General features: G+C 26.0%; 1 protein-coding gene across 1 annotated transcript in view; it reads right to left on the reverse strand.

The window, feature by feature from the left end:
- Positions 1 to 15,290, reverse strand: part of LOC142329973 (homeobox protein abdominal-A homolog) — a 255,944-nt gene extending 240,654 nt beyond the window's left edge. Inside the window, exon 1 of the mRNA XM_075374962.1 lies at positions 14,675 to 15,290. Within this exon, the coding sequence (XP_075231077.1) occupies positions 14,675 to 15,290 (616 nt within the window). The remainder of the gene's footprint in view (positions 1 to 14,674) is intronic.
- Positions 15,291 to 22,678: the final 7,388 nt, after the last annotated feature.

Genomic DNA, 22,678 nt, shown 5'->3' on the forward strand with positions numbered 1-22,678 from the left:
TTTTCTGACAACAGCGAAATCTATCAGAAAATAATGTAACCAAAACGCAGGTCAAATAGGCGGCACGGTGGGCGTATCCAAAAAAAAAAAGAAGAAGAATCGGAGACATGTTTCAGGTAATATTTTTCTTACAGACTTTTATAAAATATTATCCTGTTCAAAACGATAGCTTACCAGAACTATATACTCGTCTAAAAATTAAATACGATAAACCAGTCAAAATGGTCAAATTTTGGAATAATTTTATTTTATTGTTCACTAGAATAGCCATAAGCCTTTGCAATAATAATAATCACATGATTATTATTATTATTATAATTATGGATGAAGTAGCGCTAAAGAAAATTAAAACAAAAAGTTATTAACGTGTAAGGTGAAATTGGAATTTTTTAAACTGTTATAATTTAAATTAAAACGAAAAATAATTTTGAATTATATGTTTAAGTACAGCCTAACATTTAGCCAAAAATATTTTGAATTGTTTAAACTCATTGTTTAGGGCGATATATGTTTACGGTTTTAACAGTCGCGATTAAAATCTAATTATATAATGCTATGTATTATTTTATGTTAAATTTAATATTTATAATATTATTATTATTCGTAATGTGAACGTTACAATCTAATTCAACTGGTGAACAATAAGCACCTTCCCTCACGGCCCAATGAGATGAGGATGATGTATGACATGTAAATGATTTGCAGTTTTGTATAGACTCAGGCCGACCACTCCTGAGATGTTTGGTTAATTTAACCCTTTCTTTCTTTTTCCTGTTTAGCTTCCGGGTTTTATTATTCAGGTATTATTTCAGAGGATGATATATGTATGAATGTAAACGAAGTAGAGTCTTGTTCAGTCTCAGTTCAATTAATGTAACCCAAACCGTAAAAAGTACACAGGTATCCGCTGTTTAGTATACTTAAATCCGTTTAAAAGTAATTAAATTATAGTAGGATTTAAATTTCAGAACATTTGACTTGGAAAAATCAGCTATAAAGGAATGATTTTAACACCAGACCGATTTATAAATTTATATTTCGGTAGAATAATAAATTTACGAAAATAATTTTAAATTATTATAAACGAAATAAAAAATTACATTAAATAATAATCCAAAAAATATTGTTAACAAATTTATAATTGTAATTCTGTTATACTTTGTTTAGTAGGACGATTAATTGTATTCGATTAAAAATTAATTAATTGAAGGTTATTGATATTATTTTTTATATTTTATTTATGAAATAAATTAAAAGTTTTAAGAGTCGCGATTAAAAATTAATTTTATTATGCTACGTATTTTTTTATGTTAAATTTAATTACGTTTTATCGACAAATCTAAAATTATTAATAATCTTTATTTATATCATAAATGAAAATGTAAAATATATTAATTCGTTTTTTTTATTTTTTTTTATTTAAATAAACGTGTTGTTATAAAAACAATTTCTGTTAGAAAAATAAATGTGCTACTAATGATATAAGATCAGCAGTTATATTTAATAAAAACAGTTAATCGGTTATTCGTCACGACTAATAGGAAAATTTATTGATTAAAGAGAAATAATAATAAAAAATAATTTTATATTTAAAAAAAAAAGTTGTAATTAAAATAAAGGTGTGGTACACGCTTAGTTAATTTTTTAAACAGAGTTGTAATAATAATAAAAAAAAAGAAAATAGAAAAAAACAGTGTCAACTCATTAATGTATTTCAAAACATACAACAAACTTTAAACAGCAATTCAAAAAAAAAGTATTTTTTTAATAACAAAAAAGTAAATAAAATGTAGACAAAAGTAACTATTAATTAAGCTAAACAAAAAGAAAAAAAAACAAAAAAAACAATGTAACTAAAATGCCCACAACCCGCTTAACAATACAACATAAATATAATTACATTGGAAAGCAAAAAAAGCACTAATTACGTTAATTTATTAATTTGTAAAACTTCCAGACGATTTTTTTTATAAATGTGATAAAACAGAAGTTAATAAAATAGCTTGCGTCATTAATTTGGGTATAACAATGATATACATAATAATATAAAAGAAATTTTATTAAATCAGACCTATAAAATAATCTTCATATTTTTTGTTTGCTCATGAAATTATTATTTTCAAAAATCTGTTACGCGTATTATTTATACAAAAATAATTCCAGTAAAATTTTGTTTTAAAAACTTAAAATTAGCGAAAAAACTTCCAAGAAATTTTAAATTATTTTTACATCAAGGAAAATTCTAAATTAATTGTAACGGTACAATAAGTTATATTAAAATAATAATATAGTATTAAAAAAAAAAAAAAAAAAATGGATAAAACATTTTTAAAAATATGTAAAACATTATAAAAAAATGAATTTCACGTAATCCAAAAGCCTACTAAAGTTTAAAAAATGGAGAGCGAATAATTTCGACTTTTCTTCACGGTTGATGAAAAAAAATTATATTTAAAAGAAAAAAGAAAAGGTCTTCTATTCGATACATAGCTGTAGGCATTTTTATATTAAAAACTTAACCGAACAACACCGATTTCGTTATTATTTTTTATGAAAATAATAATTTTGCACACGATGGCGGTAGAATATTCCAGATAACAAAGGAAAAATATTTTTTAAATAGTAAAATTAATGTTGGAAAAATAAATTTAAAAATATTATTTATTACATCGAAAATCAGATTTTTGTAACGTAACAAACATATTCACCCGTGCTAATAATATTTTTACGCTAAACAACAAAATTGCTGAAAAAGAAATTAAGTTTGAAAGATAATACACAATCTCGCATATTAGAGAGGAACTTAAGCTACGCCTGACGGTAGTCTGTGTAAGTCATCTTTCAGAATTTCTTTTCTAATTTTTATATACAATATTCGTTCCTTACAAAAACTGTTTTTTTTTTATTCGAGTGATACCGGTATAAAAAAAATTATCGGTAAGCATAGCGCATACTTTAATTTATAAAAAAAATAATAATAAAAGATAAAATAAATATTTAAATCGACTTTAAAAATGCAAAAAAAAAAACTAAAAATAATCCTTTTTAACAAACAATATTTTCGACGTAGACGCCAATACGAACGATTAGGACACTGTTGATAAGTTTTCTTATTTCTTCGATACGCTTCCGGCCGTCTAAAAATGTTAAAATTTACACAAGAATTAAAAAGTATAGTTTTTATTATTTACTTTAAAATCTCGGAAGTTTTATTTATAATTTTTAAAGTTTATTTTACCTACATAGGCTACAGAATTATTACAGATCGCAGTTTTCGGGAGATAATAACCTGATTCTTCGTCCTTTATAATTAATAAAATTACGAAAAAAGCTTAGAAATAAAGAAAGAAAATTAGGACTTTTTTTGACTATTTATGGAATCGGAAATATCCTAAAAAAAATTAGGTACAGGTATTTTTTAAAATTATAAACAATAAGTAATAATAATAATAACAATAATAATAATAATAATAAGAATAAATAGTAACAAATAATTCTTCATAAATAATATGTAGTGGTGTACTGGACTATTAGAAGAAAAACAAATTAAATCTCTTAAGAATTTAACTAGATTAATAAAAAATAAAGTTACTTACAAGTTAGTTATAATTCAGCTAAAAATTACAAACGAATATAATAAATTATACGGTAAGATGAATTCAGAAAAACATTTTTTAAATTCGTGATTACAAATTAAATATTTTTTTTTTAGAAATAAAATCGTTTAATTACAGCTGAGAATACTATATATATATATGTAAAACACACACACACACACACACACACACACACACACACATATATATATATATATATATATATATATATATATATATATATTATACATGTTTTATAAAAAAAAAACAAATAACCTTTGTTATAAATATTTTAATTTTATTTTCATTATATTTATTGTATATTATTCTGATTTTTCCATTAGTTATACTTGCGTAATTTATTTTACGCCTAATATTTAATTATTATGTTGCTATTATGATAATAAAATCGAAATAAAATGAATGTCTACATTACTTATTTAAAAAATTAAAATCACAATTTTTGTTTAGATGACGGGCATCGACTGCTTTGGTTATTTTGCGTACACAAAGATGCCACGCCTGACCGAGATTCGAAGCCGGGACCTCCGGTTGATAGGCTGAGACGCTACCATTCCGTTATGGAGATTGACCAGATCATAATCTAATTTAAACTTTGTTTCAATTTAAGTCACAAAAAATATCATTAAAAAATTATATTTCTCTTATATAAACAATACAAAGAAACGATAAAAAATCGTGCAAATTAGTATTTAGTTTTTTAACCGCTTATTTCAAGAGAAATTTTATGTAATTTTTTTAGATTTTTTTGCAGATTTCTTCTTTACTCATTTCTCTTTTATAAATATATTTTTAAAATATTCAACTGAAACTACAGTTTTCAATTAAACATTACCTTAACGCTCGGAAAAATTCAATAGCGTTATAGTTTCCAGACCCTAGTTTGTTTACATTTTTGCTCGTATTTACTGTTTCAGATAATTTACATAGACTTTATTTAATAATTTCACTCGATGTGTAACGAGAATATGGTATTCTCACAAAATTTAATATATTTTTTTCAATAACATGTAACACAAAAAAAATTACGTTGTAGAGATTTTGAGATTAATTCTCTCTTACCTACAATAAGTAACAAACAAAATCGTTTTTAATAATATAATAAAAACTAAAATAGAGGATTATATATACTAAACTAGAGCATTATTTCGCTACTTTTGATTGCAAAAACGTTTTTCTAAAAACACTCATTTCTTTAAGTGTTTTTTCTTAAAAGCGCTTGTTAAAAAAACACAGTTCTACGGTTTTTATTTGTGTATATTATTACAATTTATAATTTTGTAGCAAATTTCTGCAACACCTGAACAAAATATCATAAGTAATCAAAATGATGGGTTTATGATGAACAACTTTAAAAAAATATACAAACAATTTTATTTATAAACAATTTTAATTATTTAAAAAAAAAACACAGAAGTGTATAATGCAGTAGCGTCGTAAAATATCGATAATTCATCAAAAGTTTACAATTTTACCCTGCGAATTCGTTCTGAAATTAACTTTTGTATTTTACTTTAATTTACTTAATGTAGATCGAGTGGGCGGCAAAAAGCGGATCGATGTGAGAAAAAGATGTCTGCGCTAACGTTTGTCAACAGCGCGTTCATTCTGGTTCGGTCAGTATTTAGATGTTTTTAAATTTGATTTTCAATGACGCGTAAAATTAATTGATGTTTAAAGATTGTATGTTTTTATGCAGTTCTTATTTCATATGAGGGTAAAATTAATTTGTTCGTTTCTTAAGATTTAATTAAATTATTTTCATCGAATGATTATGATTTTAGTAAACTGTTATTCATAATTTTAATAATTTATTTCTTACAGTAAAAAAAAAAATTTTGGTCCCCTTTAACGCAAAATTAATGATTATAAGAAAGCCTAAATTAATTAAATGTAAATATAAAATAACGTTTGCAAAAGTTAATTTATTAGATTAATCTTTGCCGGTACAGGGTAAATTTTTTCAACATATTAGTAATATCATGTGTATGTAAAGATTGTATGTAAAATTATACAAAAGGTGATGTTTTGTAATTATTGAATATTTTGTGGATTTTTAAAATTATATAATGGTTAAGATTAATATTTATTTGTCTGTTTTCTCCACTTTAATAGAATGCGGTTGTCGCGTTAAATAATATAAGGTAAATTTTGGAAACTGAAAAACAATCATAACAAGCGGTATCATATTTCATTTTAAATTTGAAGTGTACCGAAGTAAAAAAGTAGAAATGTATTTAATAAATATGCAATCGGATACATACCTGTGCACGAATTATGCCACTAAGAAAGTTAAGAAAAATATTTTACCGATTAAAGAAAAACCCTTACACAGTACTATTTGTAATGTTACGGCGATCAAGAAATATTTACACTCGATCATAATATTGGCACCATTTGAAATTTTTTCCACCTATTTTTATCTACAAATAATAAACTAATTTAAAAGCTTTTCTTACTAAAAAAAAATGGTATTCTTTATGCTACAAATAAGCTGCAAGTTATCCTAGGTAAATTATTTAAAAAATAAAAAATAAAATTATAACGCACGGTAATGATTATTTTACATGACCTCTTATAAAAATAATTTACTATTTCCTAATGTTTTTGTGGGAGAAAATAAAAATAAAAAGTCTTAATGATGCCCGCACGTAAGTAACGAAACTATTTAATAATGTAAAAATTAAGAAAATTTTTATTTAAAATTTAAAAAAAAGTATTATTACATTGTTTAGGATTTAACATTTAAAATTATAAACCGATGCGATATAGCGATTATTACAAAGTTAACAGACTAATTATTACATCGATTGCAATATTTTATAAATAATTATAAAATTATATCGTTAATTTAAAACAAAAAATCATTATTTATAGTTATTACTTATTTTAATACGAAATAAAATATTAATTAAATAAAAAAATACAAAAAATATTAATAAATTAAAATGACTCAAGATTAATTGACGTTCAGCAGTGGTAATAAATAATAATAATAATAAAATTAACTCGCTTGACTGTTTTTCATTTATACGCAAAATTCGTATAATACATTCTACGTTTATTCATGCGTGTACCGTTTATATAGGCTGAACTTCAAGTAGAGGTCGTATTTTATGTGAAGTTATTGCGATGAATAATAATATATTTTTAGCACAGTAATTTGAATAAAATAAAAAATAAAATTAAATCGGTCGAGAAAAAAAAGTTTAGAACGGGTGGAAGAAAAATCATTGTTTAGTATTGTCAAAATGTTTTGACGTGCCGTTTAGTAATGGTTTAACGATTAAGCGGCGGAAACATGTTCGACTATTAAATAGGCCATTAATTTCATTATATATGCTGTTTAAATAGATTTTTTAATGTAAATTTATCTATCTTCTCTATAACGTTTTAATTGTATTACAATTTTATTAAAGTAGATTAAAAAACATAAAGGTAAAACCGATAACAATTTTAAATACAGATCGTTAATAAGATGAATCGTTTGTGTTTTTTTATTTATTTATAATAATTTAGTTTATATAAATTCCATACAAACTTAAAAGACTGTCGTACCTATATAACAAGGGTACCTACACGGGTCGATTTTGTGGTTCTACAAAACGATCATAGATACACTTAAAGGTGACATTTATGAACTGTAAAAACATCCATTAAAACAGCGCTACCGACTGTTCTCTTTAATTTAGCGCTAAAGTTTACAGATATCTATTGTCGAGTATGGATTTTATTGTTGTTTACAACCTTCTATTTCTATGGCCCTACAAATAAATAAAATACGTAATAACTATCCTATAAAAAAAAGAAAAAAAACAACATCCGAGCCTATTTTTACAGAATCCTTATTTACCGTTAAACATATATTTTTACTTCCTTGTACGAAGTAAAGGAAGTATTGTGATCTTTTACGAAGGACAGGAAGTATGGTGATCGCGAAACATTTCGGTTTTCATATTTAAACGGAAATATCCAATTTTGATAATCCCTGAATCCATTTTGACTAGTTTCGGCGTGACGTCTGTACGTACGTATATATGTATGAGCGTATGTATCTCGTGAAATTAAAAAACGATTAGCCGTACGATGAAGAAATTTTGGATTTAGCACTGTGTAACATCTACTTGTGCACCTCCTTTTTTGATTGCTATTGAAATTAGAATTAAAATTTTAATTTGTGAAATATTTTAATCTTAAAGGGAAGGCACATCGGTTCGAATCAGACTTCATCTTTTGTTTTTTTTTATTTTATTTTTTTTAATTTAAATATATTGATTTAACAATTATTAACCAGTGATTATTAAAAAAATTACAATAAATAATAATTCAATGATAAAAAAATGAAAAAAAAAATTATTAAAGAAATAAAATTTTATGTACTTTTAAAAATGTGTAAATGTAATTTAACTAGCATTACATATGTGTATATGTAACAGATTTGGTAACACATCTGGTTATTTAATACTAAATGAAAATTATAATTCTGAATAGTATTATTTTTTTAATTTTCTTAGCAAATTCTAATAAAAATTGTTATCATTTTATTAAAAAAATTAATTTCATTAAATTATTTGACCAAAAAATAAAATACGTTGTATTCAATGTAAAGTGATTGTTGAAAATTTTTTTACTTGTGCGTAATATGCACAAAATTTCTGTTGTGTATTTCAGATTTCTGGTGTGTCGTATAAATAAAAGTTAATAATAATTAAACTACTCCGTTTAGTGAGCTCCGTTATACCGGTTACAAATATTAATTTTGACCTTACGGTGTAGAATAATCGGTTTTTATTATTGAATTATTTGGTAAACAATTTATTTAAAGAGTAATCAAGGGTCTTTTACTCTAACCTAATATTTAAGGTAAGACGGTTGAATTAATAAAATTGTCGTATAAATATTTGATGTTAATAAAAAATAATACACTATATTAAAGAATTGGAAGATCGTATCTCACTTTCAAACGAAATAAGTTTAAATGAAGTGCAGAAAAAATGCGTTTATGTAATTTAATAGATGCAGGAGGAAATCATGTGGTGTCTACATCGGAATTTTTATTTCAATATTTATTTTTATCTTCAATAAAAAAATACTTAGTTTTAAATTAAAGTAAAGGAAGAGCCCACGGCAAGATCGGCGATCGGCATTAAATTAAAGCCGACTGTGTTTTCCCGCTGCTTCATATAAAACTTAAATTTTAACACAAATTGTAGTGCTGACAGGTAAAATTTTGCATCGTTCTGTTAAATAGATTTTAGTCTACTTTTTTATTACGCGTGGTCAGTGTCGCTATAAAAGGTAATTTGAATTAGAAGTATATTTAGGAGCGTTAGCATTTCGAAGTAAAAAAATTATTAAATAATTTCACGTTTACAAAAAACATGTTTATTCTAAAGTAAGTAATCATTTATTTATCGTTGAACAAGTCGTATTAGCCCTTAAAAGAAACAATCTTAAATACTTATGATTTATCCAAAAAAGCAAATATATTTTAACAATTCCCTGGATTTGCGGGAGGAACAAAATACAAATGTTAAGTTAAGGTTAAAGTTTTTTAAGTCGATATTATGTAATAATATACATCGCTTTCGATAAAATATAAAATTATTAACAATGCGATGTAAGAACCGTATTTTTTCTAAAAAGTAATATTTGTGTCGAGGATAAAACGAAACGTAAAAAATAAATAGATAAATTCTTTTTTAAAATTTTTTAGGCCGTTTAGAAATTACGCCGTCTAATGCGATGATTTAAAAAAAAAAAAAAAAACATTTATCGTTTTAGATAACAAGATGTCAATGTTTTCATCACCCTATACCCTATTTTAAATTATTATTTCCCGATATTAATGTTATGTGAAAATATTTCTTTTTGTACGTTATTTTAAATAAAATAATTTTTGTTACGTTTATTTTTATACGGATAATTAGGGATCGATTTTAAAGCCGGTTAAAACTAAGGAAAACGGTTGTTTGAATAAAATTTAACGTTTAAAATGAAATTGCTCCCTATAATAGACGCCTAAAAAATGTATCGATGAGATAATTTTGGCTACATATATAATATTACACTACGGCAAAAAATTTTACTTTAGTTTTAAAGTTGTCTGTTTAATAATGTGTTAAATTAACTATAAAAAATTGTTTTAATTAAAGTTAAACATGTACAAAATATTGTTGCGTACAAGAAGGAAAAATAACCAACAATTTTAATCGAACGTAATTTTGGTTTGAGATCGAAACCGTTTTATCGATATTTAAAATTTTCAAATAAATTATCAAATTAAAAGTTTAAAATCATTCACTTTTAATTCAAATATAAAATATTGTACTTTCTGTTTTGAATATCTAATAATCTGTTTTCAGTAAGTATACCCTAGAAAAATTATAAACATAATTTATAATTAAAGACATAATTATAACTTTTTTTAATGAAGTGTTTGTTTAAACGCCTTTTGAAATGGAATAATTATCATAAATTTTATTAACTAATTATTGAGGTTACATTTATTCGCTTTCATTGCATCATAATAATAGTAATAATAAAATAATTTACATAAAAATATAATTAAATAATTATCATGTCGTATACATATGCTTGTATTATGTTCCGATACAGTAAAACCTATAATAATTATTACGCGTGAAATTATTATCTTATACGGTACTATTTTTTTCCCGCTTTTTTCAAAGTTAAAAATATTTTTTATAATAAGAGAATAAAGTACAATAAAAAGTTTTAATTTTCTCCTACGTTCTTATACGTAAATAGTTTTATATAGGCTTAAAGTTTACAGCTGATATTTTAATACAAATAAAAAAAATAATTTAAATTAGATAAAATTAACCTAATTTTAATCGGATAAAGAACGTATTAAAAATTAACGGACTTATTAATGTGCAAGCTAAATAAAAGAAAAAATTAAATTTTTGTTTTTTTATTCTAGACCTTCGCGTTATATAACGATTGAAAATTAATTTTTACAGATAATGCACTTTTAAGGAATAAAGTTCTTATTTCTTTTAAATAATATCTTTACAGTTAATAGGCTTATTTAATTATTCCGACAACAGATTGAAAGAAAGATAAAAAAAATTTGAGAATAGATTTTACTGGAATCGGTTAATTAAATTCAACAAGTTTAAAATAAAGTGTTAACCGCTTAAATTAATCACAACTACCTTTAATAATAATTACTTTTTAACAACGTTTTTAATTTAAACGTCTAAAAAATGAATAATAATGATAAGGTCTCTTTACTAATCACTGAACTATACTTTTTTATATTTTAAGTTATGAATACATTCGAATCGATAATAATCTTATTTAAAAACTTTAACTTTCATTGAATACATTTAACATCATTACAGTGTTGTTGTACATCCTATATTTTTTTTATACTTCATTTTGTAACTTAAAACAAAAACAAAGGCATCCTTATTAAACAGAAAAAACAAGTAAATAAGGAGTCCTTTTAATTAATTTATAATTTAATTTTTAAAAAAGAAATTTAAAGTAGAAAAAACTGATTATTTTACGCGTGCAACTTTAATTCTGATCGCCGTAACGAGTTAACTATTAATTTATTATATGGTAAAATAATATTTTTACTGTTGCAACTGATACTTGCACGTACAATTAAAAAAAAGAATATATATATTTTTAATTAAATTTTAAAGATTATTTTTAAAGACGGCTATTTTGTTTTATAACGGCTATTTTACCTACGTACGTTAAAAGATATTTTTGTTTAATTATCCAAAAAAAAAAATAAAATAAAACCGTTTCTACTTAGAAAACGATTTAATTATTCGTCGGTATATAGATAGCGTACGAGCTACTTTTTCGTTTATAATTAATTATATTCGACAAAGTTAACAGTAAATTAATTAATTAAACAATTATTTAACTTTACCAAAAAAATAAATAAATAAAACCCGTAATAAAATCAGTATAATACTATTTAAAAAAATTATATATTTATTTACTAATACAAAATTAATTTATACTTAGCATAAATACCAGTACAGTCAGCATGTTAATTTTATAGAACCATTTATTTGGTTTAATAAACAAAAAAAATATATATAAAATATAAAATAAATATATAAGTAAATAACGGGTATGATAAATAATAATAAAATGAAAACGTAAATTAGGGCTAATTTAGGTTCGTATTTCCGATAAGCCTAACCTATTTATATCTTACAAACTTACCGATAATATATATATAAATAAAATTAGCATTACGATGATGTATAAATTAATGTTAAAAATTTTCCAAAACAAAAGCCGACTTGTGAATTTTTTTGTTTATTTATTTATTAAAAAATATACTAAATTTTAATAAATTATGCGTAAGATTTAAATTAGTTATTTTATACCGGTAATATTTTTCATAGATTAATAATTTTTACGATAATTTATTAATTCGCTTCATATTAAATAAATATTAACGAATTTTCGTCCACCGGTTTAAGTTTTTGATAGAAATCAAAGTAAAATAAATGTTTTTTTAAACATTTTGGCGTAACACATTTAGATTAAAAATTGTTTTTGGCCCGTAATAAAAGCTAGTGACAATCGACAACTATGCCTAATCTCTTTCTGTTTTAAAGCGCAATAAATATTTTATTAAATTTTAGCATTCTCCGAAGATGTTTTCTTGAAAGCGGTAGTTTATAATATAATTATATCGTAAAAATTGAAATAGAAATTGTTTAAATGAATGATAACGCATATCGATGTAAATAATTTTATTTACGTTTAGGTTAAATTATGTAAATAAATAAAATTTGTTCTTAAATAATTTTTTTTTAATGCAGTGTCTATATTATTAAGACTACTATTTTTATTTAAATTACAACTGAAATTTAATTATTATTGTTACAGATTACATCGCGTCACATTACTATTTACGTTATCGCAATTAATTGTAATCGTAATACGTACAAGGTATAATTCATACTAACAAAATTATGCCTCCTATGTTATATATTCATTTTAAAAGTTTATTTTACTTTTGAAATATTATATAGGCTGTACCTTATGACCTTAAAAAGGCATAAAAAGAGTTTTAATTTTGTCATATTAAAACAAACTAATTTAATGTAGACTGGAAAGACATATTCACTGTTTACATTAGATATGGGTGCACAATATGGCGGGTATTTCTTATAATTTCATACAGGTAACTGTACATTCAATGAACGTTTGTTTAATATTATGTCAAATGTTTTGCGCGCGCAAACATGTGAATGTTGCGTATGTAAACGTTTTTATATACGTACCGTGTTTATAAAACCTATCTGTAAAAACAAAAAACATACAAAAACAAAAAAAAAACAAAATCAATCGTGCTAATATTTTTATTTTATTTTGATTTATTTTTATTAGATTTACGTCCCGAATCTAAAATTGAATTTTAAGCGTTTCAATGAATAAATGATTTTACTGTAATTTATGTAATAAAATAACCTAAATGTAATAAATAATTATGTAATAAAATTAGCTAACGTAAAGTTTTACAAATTTACTCCGTTTATATATATAGAATGTGTTTTAAAATCATAATTTTAATATATTTTTTAACATTTAGATAAACATATTTATATGAATTAAAAAAAAAATTCTATAAAATAAAAATATTATTTACATTAAATAGGCTATTTTTAATTTCTTTGTCTTCCGTTTAGGACTTTATATTAATTTAAGTATATTTAAAAAAAATAATAGAAAACGGAATTCGTAATCGAGTTAGAGAAAGAAAATAAAGGAAACTCATTGAAATAGCGAAGGAATAACATAAATAAATAAAGGAAATTAATTAAACAGATTTGAAAAAAAATGAAAAAGCATATGTGAAATGCAAATTACAAACTTATTCGTAAAGTAAATCAATAATCTAATTTTTATTTACATTATCGTCTAAGTTATGAAATATTAATTCATCGCCTAAACGAATCCCTACTTAATGAAATACGAAGTAATTAAATCGAATAAATATAGTAATAATAAAAACGGGCTTATATATTTTTAAATAAATGGTGTATTAAAGAAAAGTTTAGCGTAACAAAAATGAAAAGTTATGAAGAAATACAAAAACAGATATATAAGGTTTTATCTCCATACTGAGAATTAATAATAAAAATACACATGCATTAACAATAAAATAATAACACAGTAATACAGCTAAAATGAATTAAACAACACATTCAGGGTAACCATTCAATGAATTACAAGACATTAACTTCAAGATGCGATAACAAACGATAGAAAATGAGTGAAAAGCTAAAATAATAACCTAAATAACAGTTAACCTGTATCGCAAAACTATGTTAAAAATTACTATTTCACGACTAACAATTCTATTCATCGGGTGTTAAATACCAAATGTAATCGTCCTAAATGTATTTAAAGTGACTGATAATGGAGATTTCGGTCGCGGTTGTATTAATTTAAATGTTAACAACAGCGACAACAATCAAACGTTTTTAAAATTTCACCCGTTACATTTTCGGAAATATAAAAATTATTAACAGCCCTTCATAAAACTAGACTAGTTACCGTGGACGGATACGATTAAAATAAAAAAGTTATATAATAAATATTTTTAAACATATATGCGCGTGAAATCGATTACAATTAAATTTTAATTTGCAGGTAAACAGTCTAATAATAATAAACGTACTTAATTAAAGAAAAATATATATCGGTAGTTATTATCAACAAATAAAATTATCCGCACTACAATAAATAATAGCATGCGTGTTTATTGAATAAAATTATTGACTGTCGGTAAATAATGACGAAACAGTTTATGTACCGACTATGTAATTTAGGTTATATTGAAGTGAAAATTGTAGGTTAATTTCGACATTTACAAATAAATAACTACTTTATTAATCTAATAAATTACACATATATCAGAGAACATATTGTATCAGGCGTTACTATGAATACTGTGCGCATAAAACAATTAATAGAACTTAATATGAATTTTAAATAGCAAGCGACTACAATAATTGTTTGTTTATAAATATATTGAAGCGACTTACCGGTTATCGACATCCAAGGATAGCGTGGTATATCAGGCATAGGTTGACCGGTGGCAGCGGATGCTACCTGCGAGGTGCAGGAAGATAGAGGATCGGCGGCCACGCTGGCGGCGGCCGCTTGATGGTAGAATTGTGCGGCGGCAGCCATAGAGGCGGATGCAGCCGATACGGAACTGGAGGCCGCACCGTTCTGGTGATGTAAAGAATAGTTTACCATAGACTCAGGGGGCGGTACGTTACCCGTGTACCGGCACGATTTGTCGGCCGTTGCGGCGTCGACAACGGCGGCCGCTAAAGATCCGGGCGTCGAAAACGCACCGGGTACCATCGAACCCGTTCCGGTGGACGCTGCGAAAGCGGCCGCCGCGACCGCTTGTTGCTGATGATGATGGTGTGCGGCCACGTAAGGATACATTCTGGACGCCGAAGATACGAGAGAGGGAGGCGGTGAAGACGAGGACGACGATGAGTTGTTTGTCGTGATGCTGTAGTTGACGGCGGACGCGGGCGATAAATCGGACGAGCTGGTCGACGTAATGACTGGATTCAACAGCTGATGAGGATACTGCTGATGATATTTGGGCAGCATGCTATCTATGATGAATTTTGAACTCATCTTTTCACACCGCCTTATAATAATTAGCGCCCGACATCTATACGGTTATCGATGTAACACGGCCTATTGTGGAAGAATTTTCACCCTTTGTAGTGTGTAGTTGTGTGTAGTGCACTTGTTCAAATCCTTTATGACCCGGTGTATGCGGGGAGCGTTAGCTGCTGCCCCCCTCGCCCCGCGACTGGCGCGTCACGATTGACCAATCAGAACGCGAGGTCGCTCCCCGCTTTCCAATCCCCGCCTCGATCTCGCTGTTTTCAACCGCACTCCAGTTGTGCGCGTTTCGTTTTGTCCTCTTCGATTACGCGTCTCCGAGACCTTCTTCCGAAGACTTTCTCGTTCGTCGTTCGATATTCACCATCTTGCCCGGCATCGAGACGCTAGCCCCATCTACCGGAATCGCCTAGAATCTCTTCCTACACGCAATTTTTCTCCGCTACTATAAAAATGATTCCGTCGGCAATAAAGCTCATCTTCTCGACGCTACGATGCGTCTATAAACATACAGTGCGCCGATTGTACACGGTAGTTTTACACCCGTATTAGTGTACTAACTCTCAACGACCGCGATTCAAGGCGAACTCGGAATGACAAATGCGCCCTAATACTCCTCTAATGCCCTGTCCAACTACGCCAACAAAAACAATCATCAGCTGAATAAACTACGGCATTTAACGTTAAAATTAATATGTTTTTTACATAAAAAGAAAAATTACCATATAATAATATATTTATAATAAAATAACAAACTGTAGTCTATAAAAATAGAAAATAAAATCAAGAAAAAGAAAACAAAATTATAAGTATTATAAATATAATTTTAAAAACAGCTTACCAATTTATTATTTGATTTCCTCAAACGTGTTCGGCTATTCTGCCATCTTCAGGAGAGATTTATAATAATTTAGAATTAAAATATATAAAAAAAATATCAAATTCACAATATAATATTATTTTAATAAGATTTTAGATTAAATTCTGAAACATTCATTTTTAAGAACAACTCTACGTAAACAATAAAAAATAATGTAACATTTTTTAAAATAAATTATTAAAAAATGACTTACTCTTACTAGAGTTCATGAATAAACTATTTAAATAAATAACCTACTATTTAATAAATGAGATCTTAATTATAGGTAGGAGTAAATTTTTGGATATAACAATTACTGTATTTTATAACCTACAAAAATAAATTTTTATCACCTGTAATAATATAACAATTTTTTATATTTATTACAAAATGACTTAGATTACACTTTAAAATGTAATTAATTTTATTATTCCTTTATAACAATCGATATTTTTTAATTTATTTTTAACGGAAGTATTTAAAACTTTATTATGATGATTTTATTGGTAATTTATGGATTTATTAGGTAACTTTTTTTTTTAAATAACAGAACTTACTTAACTATCTTTTCTAAAAATTATTGTAAACTATTAACTTGTGCAATAAATCTTGAAGTGTAGTCACCCACAAAAAATAATAAAATAATATACATATATTTATATTTATTGATAATTTAAAACTATAAATAACCTTTTATATGTAAATGCAGTTTTTAATAACTTATTAAATGATCCATAAATTATCGACTTCATATTAAGTACATACTTAAGTTATAGATGATGTTCAACAATTTTTCATAATAATTAGAACCTCTAAACCGGTTTTTAATCGTAATAAATGAAAATTATTCTAAAATATGTGTAAGTTTTAAATCGCACACAAAGTTTGCCATCTTGTAATAAAAATAACTTTTATTAATCTTTTCAAATTTAAAATAATTAACGATAATAAAAAAATACGTACGTTAAAATAATTCATGACATAAAACATAATTAAAAAAGCTAATTATAAATATTATTTACTTTTTTGATGAACGAACCAAAACTAACGTAACTTAAAATAAAGATCTGCTGGTAGAATTGGTTAACAATATTTTTACTAGAATACAAAGATAATTTTTCATACTTTTCGATATATAACTTTGAAAACGAATGTCGATTAAAAGTTTTCAATTTCGCTTTACGTTCCTTAACTCTATAAAATTTCTTAAGTAGAACATCCTAGCGCAGAATGATAACTTTCCGTTTGGGTTTGTAAATAAAAAAAATTATAATTACATACGACTAATATTTCTAACGTAATTATTACTATGTTAAGATAATCTTTTAGTTAACCTTAAAATATTGTGTAATAACATTCTTTCCTTTTATTCAAATTTACAATAATAATAATTTTTTGATGTTTAAAAGAGATACGAGCTGACATATTGTGAACGCGCCTGTAGTACTATAACTAACATTACGTATAGCTAACATTTATTTACATTATATACATATAACAAAATTTATATATAAATGGATCTAATAGATTTAAATTAACGTCAATGATTTTTTTATTTATTTCCTTTTTAATGTAGTAAAACAAATGGAATAATTATTATTCCGATGAATAAATTATAATATCATTATAAGTAGATTTATTGTTAAGGTGACGTAAAATTAATATGTATAAAGATTCAGCTTACCCTTTTGGAATATGAAATCACTTACTTACATTTAAAAGCTTTTTCCTTCGTACTCCATAAATAATTAAGGGTAGATAAAAGTATAATACATATATTATATAATGTACAATTCCATTCCCGACAAATACGGTGACTAAACGTTTGGAAAAAAAAATCACTTAGATTATACGTTAAATTTTATCGCTATTATTCACTTTCAGTTATTTATTCCACGAAAGTTTACCTAGATTTATGGAGAGAAAATTATTATAATGTTTATTTTAACTGATATGTAATAAAAATTTTACTCACCGATAAACCGAATCTGCAGATACCTGAAAAAATAGATCGGAACAAAAATCAATTATTTTTATAGCAAACAAAGTTATATTTCTACGTTAAAAATGTATCATAATTAACAAAACCTCTAAGGGTAAATTTACATTATTTATTTTTCCGCATCGGTAACGTATATCCGAATTTTCCCCCTTACCTTATTCTCAAACATTCGCATACTGGCATTTGTTATAAAATTTCAAATAATTTTAAACATCCTATTACAATTTAATTTGTTAACGCTAAAAGGTTTTGAGCATTTATTTTCCCTTGCAAATAATCACTTAGGTCTACGGGACAACTCTACCCTAAAAAAATTGCAAATTATAATACTTCGAATAGACTACAGCTTTCGTTTTAATTATTTTAAAGTACAGCGAGGGAGTAAGTTACGATGAATATACAAAGCTATAAAATTTTCGAATTTAATAAATTTTTCTTCGCTATAAAATTTCTTTGAATGGTACTACCCAAAACTTTACACGTAATTTATATTCCGAATATTTATTGAAAAAATTACTGTAAAAGAAGTTATTTATTATTAATATATTACAAAACCGTAAAAATCCGACCGCACACAAGTGCGTTTTTCGGTTTCATTCACGCTCGACTATCTAAGACATAATTTCAGATATGTACATATACAGGTTTCATCAGGTAAGTCGTAATCGGTTTTTCCCGGTTTGAGGAAGATTGAACACGATCTTGTAATTAAAACATTGGAAACTAGCGATCGAATTCAGAGCTATCCTGACTTCGAAATGATTGAACAAACACGCATTAATAACGGTTTTCTACGTTCGGATGTTGAAAAAACTTTAATTTATTGTACAAATTTAAAGGAAATAATAAATTTTTTGGTGGAGCGGGTGTAATCCGCTTTAGTAATCGGCATAATACTTCTTTATTTTTCAGTTACTTGAAAACAAATCGGTTGAAATGATACGTAAATAATCGTAAATAAAATTGCTACTGACAATAAATTTCTGAAATCGATTCAAAAAAATAAAATGTTTAATACTTACGTAATCGTACACTTGCTCGTACCTATTTATAAAAAATAAAATTGAATGGTCGGCAGACATTAGCGTGAGATTATCTTCAAATTATTTGTGAACCTTGCATTTGCCGATTAATGTCATATTACGTACAATCTAACAGAATTTTATAATATTATTCATCCTGATATGCAATCTGTCTGGTCTGGTTGAATTATAAGATTTACGGTTCAATTAAATACTACCTGTATATCTTTTAATAGATGAGTCGGTTCCTCTAAGAACCAACTATCTATGTATTATGCAAAGCAGCTTAATTACTAAAAGAAAAAAAGTATTTTTACAGCGTACAGAGTTATATTAAAGTATGGAAAAGGCTTCTTATTCGACCAAAAAAAGCGAGGGATACTAGGATGTGGAAGCAAGTACAAAATTGTCCGATATTTTGGGGAACTGTGGACAGGATTGTCATTACTGTTTGGAGCGGGATGTTCATCTTTCCTCTGGATGACGTTAATTGTCTACATGCGATTTTTATAAGGGTGGATAATCACCTATACTTTACACCACCTGTACTTTTCCTTCTTTCACGTTAACGCTTCAATAAACGTAGGTCTGATCCTTTCACATATTACACCCTATATATAGACGAATGTAGTTACCTAAAGAGCTAATGTCTTATTATTTGGTGGGGGACCTTGTAGATCCACATGACGTCTGTATATTCTGTTAGAGATTGAATTACGTAAGCCTTTCGATCTTTAGGAGGTAAATCTCGGCCGGCCACCGTGGTGCGAGTGGTAGCGTTTCGGCCTTTCATCTAGAGGTACCGGGATCGTACCTCGGTCACGCATGGCATTTTCACACGCGCTACAAATCATTCATATTTCATCCTCTGAAGCAAAGCAATACCTAACGATGGTCCCGGTGTGTAACAAAAAAAATAAAAGGAGGTATACATAAGTGAAAAGATACGAATAAAGAAACGGGCGACTTTATGCACGATATCTTGTATATGTTATTAATAAGTTACAAATTTGCAATAGTTATAGTACATTCGTTATGAAAAGTTAAATGATTAATGAAAATCTCGAAAATCGCTTTATGTAATAAGTAAAATTAAAATTATTACATTTACGTATAAATTGCAACAAATAAATATCGGTAATTCAAAAAAGTCTATTTAAAATAAACAGTCGTTTCTAATTACGTTAATTTTATTACACTTAAAAAAGTTTTATCGGCGTAAAAAAAATTAAAATGTAGAAGTAAAGTAAGAGTAAAAAGTTAAAAGATTAATTCCTAAAAAATGGATCGGTCATTTCATCGGAAGGATTTGAAAAACTAAAGTAAAAGATTATAAAAACAAAAGGTCACTCGACTTATAATAAAAAAAGTTTTTTGGTTAATAATGTGTCCTATTCTAACGATTAAAATACTTTCCTCGTAAAACTAAATTTACCGTAATAGACGGTATTCGATACAAATTTAGTTTTACGAGGAAAGTAATTCATCGTTAGAATAGGACGCAGTATTAACTAAAAATGTTTTTATTATACGTCGAGTGACTTTCCGTTTTATAATCTATTATTCTATTTGTGTTTAAATGTGTTTCCGATGAAATGACCAATCCGTTTATATATCTACATACATTTCCATTAAGTAATATAACTGATGACTGCGTTAGCAATAGTGTAATATGATATTAAATTATTGTACTGATCCACGTTAACCGGCCGTCTCTTTGAAATTATGAATTTTTAACTAACAAGGATTTACTTAAAAAGACGTAACCGATAGTAATTTTCAGTTTTATTTTACTCTTTAAAATATATTTATATAATATACGTTTAGTCACTTCAGTCATTATTACTTCTTAAATAGCCACTGATTACAGAGTTTAATAAACGTACAAAAAATCAGCTGTTGTAGTAGTTTCTAATGAACGAAATGAAATCTGAGACAAAATTATCAATTTGAAAAGAAATATTTTTCGATTTAATATTTGAACGTAGCATTACCTAAGAAATTTCCATTAAAAGTTGTACGTTTATAATCGAACAAATTAGGTGTCATTTATTTAAAAAAAAAATATATATATATATATGTACCTATATTTTGTTAATGTAAAAAACATAATTACTGAAAACGTTTTGCTTTTAAAATTTTCAGTTCTAGTATAAAATTTCCATATTGATTAATTTTGTGAAAAATATCAGTTTATACGTGCGTACCCTACAGATAAAATATCTCGATCCGTTTGAGATAGATTTGAATTTCTATCTTAAATATTTAAAAAAAAAAAAGATCAAATGGAGAACGACTAAGCGATTTTTTTTATTAATTTTTATTGCTTTTGAGGAAGAGTTAAAACTTTTATCTAAATTTAAAAAAAAACATTTTTTATATCTAAGTGTAATAATTAGTTATTTGAGATTTTTAGTTTCAATATTCTACTCTAGGAAATGTTTTAACACGATTCAGGTGAAATAACAAAATGTAGAAAAAAACTCGGCGTATAAAAATAATTGAGATGTAGCTTGAATAATAGCGCCATTAAGATTTTATGCGAATGTTAAGAAAAATAAAAAAATTACAAGATACATCCTTGATTTTATAGAATGATTTATGTTGGCGTTTAGTAAGTAGCATTCTACTAGTGCTGCGTTGCCAAATTTTAAAGTATATAAAAATAGCTGTTAAAGCTATTTTTAGGCAATAAAAGAGTAAGTCGACTAGATAAATTAATATAATTGATGATACGCTTACATATCAATTAAAATTATCTTATACGGCCTTAGTGTAATAGCTGTATTTTTATATTCTACAAACCCTACTTCAATTTAGTTGCTAAATGAAACTTTTATCTGAATATAAGATTATTATTCATTTCAGTTATTACCATCGATTTAACAGCTTTACTTTTATCCATTACCTCTACGAGGTTTTTTTTTAAACAAAACTTACTCCAAAAAATAATTAACTAGTACGGTACACATAAAATATACTTTGTTTTCTAACATTAATATTTTGTTTTTAGCGTCTATTAATTAAATTATGCTATCATCAAAACTCAGAAATAAACCTTATGAAACATAGAAATTGCAAGGTTAGTGATATATACATAAACTCTTTACGAAATTAACTTTTTTTTTTATTTTAACGTAAAGATAAGATTATTTTCTCCACTCGAGAGATAAAAATTAAGGGCTATTTTTATACTTAAAACTTTTTTTATTTGTTAAAATGACTTATAACTAAAAATAAAAAAAAAATACTTAACAACCTTGTAGATTGTTATCTACGCGTAAATATGCATTACGTGGCCATTACCGTAGCGATTATACACCAACTAAGGCACTTCTAAAAACTATATAAGAATTTTCAAGAATAACAAACTTCCCTTGGCAGTTTTACTGCAAGAGTTAATCGGTTTCCTTTTACGTGCATCACTGAGATATACAAACAGTCGCATATCAACGTACCGTGTCCGTAGAAACGGCGATACGCAAATAAACATGTGACATCTTACCTCTGC

Source organism: Lycorma delicatula, chromosome 9 (assembly GCF_047948215.1).
Source record: "Lycorma delicatula isolate Av1 chromosome 9, ASM4794821v1, whole genome shotgun sequence".
NCBI lineage: Eukaryota > Metazoa > Arthropoda > Insecta > Hemiptera > Fulgoridae > Lycorma > Lycorma delicatula.